Genomic DNA, 4120 nt, shown 5'->3' on the forward strand with positions numbered 1-4120 from the left:
GTGTCTCTTGAGTAAAGTATAGAATCCATTACACATGCAGTTATAAGACAACACACTACAATGGCAAAATATAACACCTATAAATATCCGGAGACAAGCACTCAAAGAGGATACAGCACAGTTAATGGTTGTCTTCAACAGCAAATTCATTTTAGACTTCACTCTAAGTGCTCTTCCAGGTTTGCTTCGTGGCTGTCTGGCTACACAACAGATTGAACTCTGAGGCCTTGGATTCTTTACAGAAACCTCATTCAGGTGTTTTGGGGAAAACTTATCAGGCCAAATAATGGTTCATTCTTAACTGAAAGGTACTGAGTGGCTGTATCCACTGCATGATGCTGATACTTGAGTAGAAAGGGCAGTCTAAGGCTGCACACCTTCACCAAAGCTTTCATCCAGATAATTTTTTTTTTAAACCAAATGAGTTTGAAAGGTCAGTGATTTTTATGTTGGCCCCAGTTTTATATATCAAGTACAGGGGAACGGGTCAAAAAACCTTGGTGGAGGTAACTACTCAATAAGTCGTTGCACATTGGAAGGGTGAAGTGGTTCAAATTGAATATGGTAGTTTGTATGTATGTATGTATTTATTTTACCAGCATTTATATAATCAAGTTAACTGAATGAGGAGTAATATCAATAACATCATACTACTACTTACTTAATCAGAGAACAAGGCTCAGAAAAGGCTCTGATGTGTTAAGAGAGTGCTGATCAATCCAAGCTGCACAGTTCAAAATCACCCTATTGACAGGCTTTATCTGTGTAGATTTCAGCTTTAGAGCAGAAGAAAAGTGATGCCAGCAAAAGGCAAAACAGGAAAATCAGTTTTCCTGTAAGGTTACAGACTATTTTATTATTGGAAACGTCTAACTGTCCTATATGTTGCTGGGTATTCCTGAGCAGCTACAGCTCCCCTCCAGAGGATTCTTGTGCTTCTGCATCTTTCTTGGTTTTCCAGTGACTCAAAATTTGGCTCAATTTACAGGAGGTTCTGTATAAGCTGTAGAACCAAAAAAATATTTTATATAGTTTAAAATTCACAATATTTTGGTTTCTGTAGACAAATAGAATTATTCATGGGTAAATTACAAAAAAAACAAAACAAACAAAAATTATTGATAGAACTTCCATTTGCTGTCATAATTCCCCTCTTACAGGCTTGGTTATCTCCTCTCCTATGCTCTGGTGTCACCTTTAAAATGTGCAGCCTTTCATTTTTTGAGTAACTTTTCCAATTTGTCCCTGTAGGCAGAAAAATCAAATAATCACTTCAAGTTTATGTTCAGTGAATCCCCCTTATATAAAAAAAATAAAAAAAAGGTAGGCTTCAGTACAGAAGTGTACGTACTCTATTCTCTATCTGTAAGCACTAAGGCTTGGAGGATATCCGAAAGGGAGACGATTCCCTTCACCACCTCGTGCTCATCCACTACCACCAGCCTGTGCACCTGCAGGGAACACAAGAACATCGTTGGTGTTACACTTATCTCAGCAAGGTACCATTTTTACATAAGGAACGTGGAGAGAAACTGGTGTAAGACAAACTGTACACAGACAGCAGCTTTGATAGCAGAAGTAACAAAGAGTTGTTGTTTTTTTTTAATATGATTTCAAATTATGTTTTGAAACAATTATGACAAGAGGTGTGCACACAAATACCACACAAAAAGGCCCCGGCATGGATTCAAATGCAGGATGTTCTTGCTGTGAGGCAAACGGGGGTGTGCTATTATTTATTATGGTGCTGATTTTTTTTAATGTATACTTAGTTCTTTAACTGAGTAGTTTGGAATAAATCACAAATTTAACAATACCTATTTTGTCCATCTACATGGCCTTGCTGCAAACCCTCGGTTTATCCTCTTTTTGAAACAATGTAGTAATATGCTAATTAGACATGTGGTAATACTGATTATAATCCTAATCCTCATTCATCTCATAGTGAGCCTTGATACAGCCTCTGAATTTCTCCTCTGCCTGAAACAAACAGCTTTAGCATCTTTCCCTTTAAGGCCACCCTCTCTTTAGCCAGCCTTCTCCTGATTTGCTGCACCTCTCAAACAGAATGTTTGAACAGCAGGTGGGTGAGGCTTCTATAGTCACAGGCAGAGCTGTGTTCCTACAGTGACCATCACAGGGATATCACCTCTCACTGAAATCATACAGACCTAACAATGGGGGGGGGACGACTCTGAAACAGAGCATGAGAGAATACTTTTACCTAAACTGGCCTCAATATTTTAAACTTTTATATTATATAGATGGAAAGAGAACATAATGAAAGGCATAATAAGTCCCCTTTTAATGAATATTTAATTTTTCCTACAGCTGCAGTGACAAAACACTGAAAGTTAAAGCTCAAAATCTGCTACTCAGATTATGCATGATAAGGAGCTTAAATAGTGGATGATTGACACATGCAGTAGATAATGTGAACAAATAATGTGTACATCCTCTTCTCACCTCAGCCTCCACCAGTCTGTTGATAATGGCCTCGAGGGTGTCATGCCTGTTGCATGTCAGCACTCCTTCAAAGTACTGTGAGCGGTGCTGCAAGGCTTTGGTCACCGTCACATCCAGGTTGTTGTACGTCTTCTCTGCTGCTAGATTCTGTAAAAAGACATGCTCTTATATGATGCTTCTAATGCATTGTTCATGATTTACTGTCATCATAAGAGTGCATTTATGGTGTCACAGACAGCACAACGTGCCCTGTCAGATGGTGGTGAGACACCTAAACAGCATGCAGTGAGTGCTTATAACTTACTATAACATCAAATTTTGAGTAAATGTCCACCACTCGACCTGCGAGACAGACACAGCACAATGGAGCATAAAATTCAAGATTTCTGAGATGGTTAATGGAAAACCAACAGGGGCATCATTTCAGTCAGTCCTCATACCTTTGTCATCAACAACAGGGAGCGCTGACACTCTCTGCTCAACAAAAATACCCAGAGCTGTGTAGAGCGGTGTGTCTGCACGGACCACTGCTATGTTCTTGAAAGTCCCGATATTCAGTTCTTCTAAAGTTTGCCTCAAGAACGAGGGTTTTGGCATCTCTGCTATCTGAAAACATAACAAGCATTTTAGATAACTGAATAAAAACTGTGGGTGTTTTAGTTAAGGAAATGAGACATTCCCAGACTACTTAACTGCAGACTCTTCTCTATTCAAAACAAAAATGAATATGGCAGATGATTTAAAGTACTTAATGCAGCTGCAGTGTGGTGAGTTGGTGAGGAGCCCCGGGGGACTTACAAAAAGCTTCAAGAACTTGAGAATCCTCTTGTGTGTGAGAATATAGAGCGTGTTCCCCGTCAGCGGGTCAATTACAGGCAATCTGTGAATCTTGTTCTTCAGCAGAGATGACACAGCATCGTACAAACTGTAACACAGAAAGTTAGTTAATAAAGTTATTTAGTCTGCTAAATGAGACAGAAAACGACTGAATAAAATATTATGAAGAGACACATTGATGAGCAACTTTATTAGTTACACCTGTTCAGCTGCTCATTAATGCAATTATCTAGTCAGCCAATCACATGGCAGCAGCTCAATGCATGTAGACAGATTTTACTCTGAACACTGCATGTTTGTTAGCATTTCAGAAACTGGTTATCTAATGGGATTTTCCTGCACAGACATATCTAGGGTTTTTTAATAATTAAAAAAACAAAAACAAAAAAACAACACTAAAAAGGTGAAAAATGCCTCGGTGATGCCAGAGGTCAGAGGAGAATGGCCAGACTGCCTCAAGCTGATAGGAAGGTAAGAGTAACTCAAACAAACACTTTCTGCATACCAACCAAGGTATGCAGAAGAAAATCCCTGAACACACAACACACTGAAGCTTAAAGCAGAAAACACTGAAAACATCTGGAGCATCGAGAGATGAAAAATATAACAAAGATCGTCCATGACTGCCGAACAGCTAGAATCCAATATCAGACAAGAATGAGACAACATTCTTCTTCTAAAAGTCCAGCAGCTTGTCTCCTCTGTTTCCAAACTGTTGTGAAAATGAGAGGCAATGATGCAACAATGGTGTTATATAGCCCTTTAAACCGCCAATCATTTGTTTTATTGTGAATCTCAGCCCATCACCACTTGCCCT

General features: G+C 39.1%; 1 protein-coding gene across 2 annotated transcripts in view; it reads right to left on the bottom strand.

The window, feature by feature from the left end:
* Nucleotides 1–6: 6 nt before the first annotated feature.
* prkag1 (protein kinase, AMP-activated, gamma 1 non-catalytic subunit) overlaps nt 7–4120 on the bottom strand; it is a 6662-nt gene continuing 2548 nt past the window's right edge. Inside the window, exons 8-14 of one of the 2 annotated variants that reach the window (XR_311904.1) lie at nt 3265–3391; nt 2907–3072; nt 2771–2808; nt 2467–2613; nt 1352–1451; nt 1159–1245; nt 7–1003 (exon numbers count right to left, since the gene is read on the bottom strand). Coding sequence is in view for 1 of the 2 variants with exons in the window: in XM_005739645.1 (XP_005739702.1) it covers nt 1353–1451; nt 2467–2613; nt 2771–2808; nt 2907–3072; nt 3265–3391 (577 nt within the window). In the remaining variant the exon portion in view is untranslated. Of the gene's footprint in view, nt 1246–1351; nt 1452–2466; nt 2614–2770; nt 2809–2906; nt 3073–3264; nt 3392–4120 lie in introns of both variants that reach the window. The other variant, XM_005739645.1, reaches the window with a different exon arrangement.

Source organism: Pundamilia nyererei, unplaced genomic scaffold (genome assembly GCF_000239375.1).
Source record: "Pundamilia nyererei isolate P.nyererei 1_Seehausen unplaced genomic scaffold, PunNye1.0 scaffold00092, whole genome shotgun sequence".
Taxonomy (NCBI): domain Eukaryota; kingdom Metazoa; phylum Chordata; class Actinopteri; order Cichliformes; family Cichlidae; genus Pundamilia; species Pundamilia nyererei.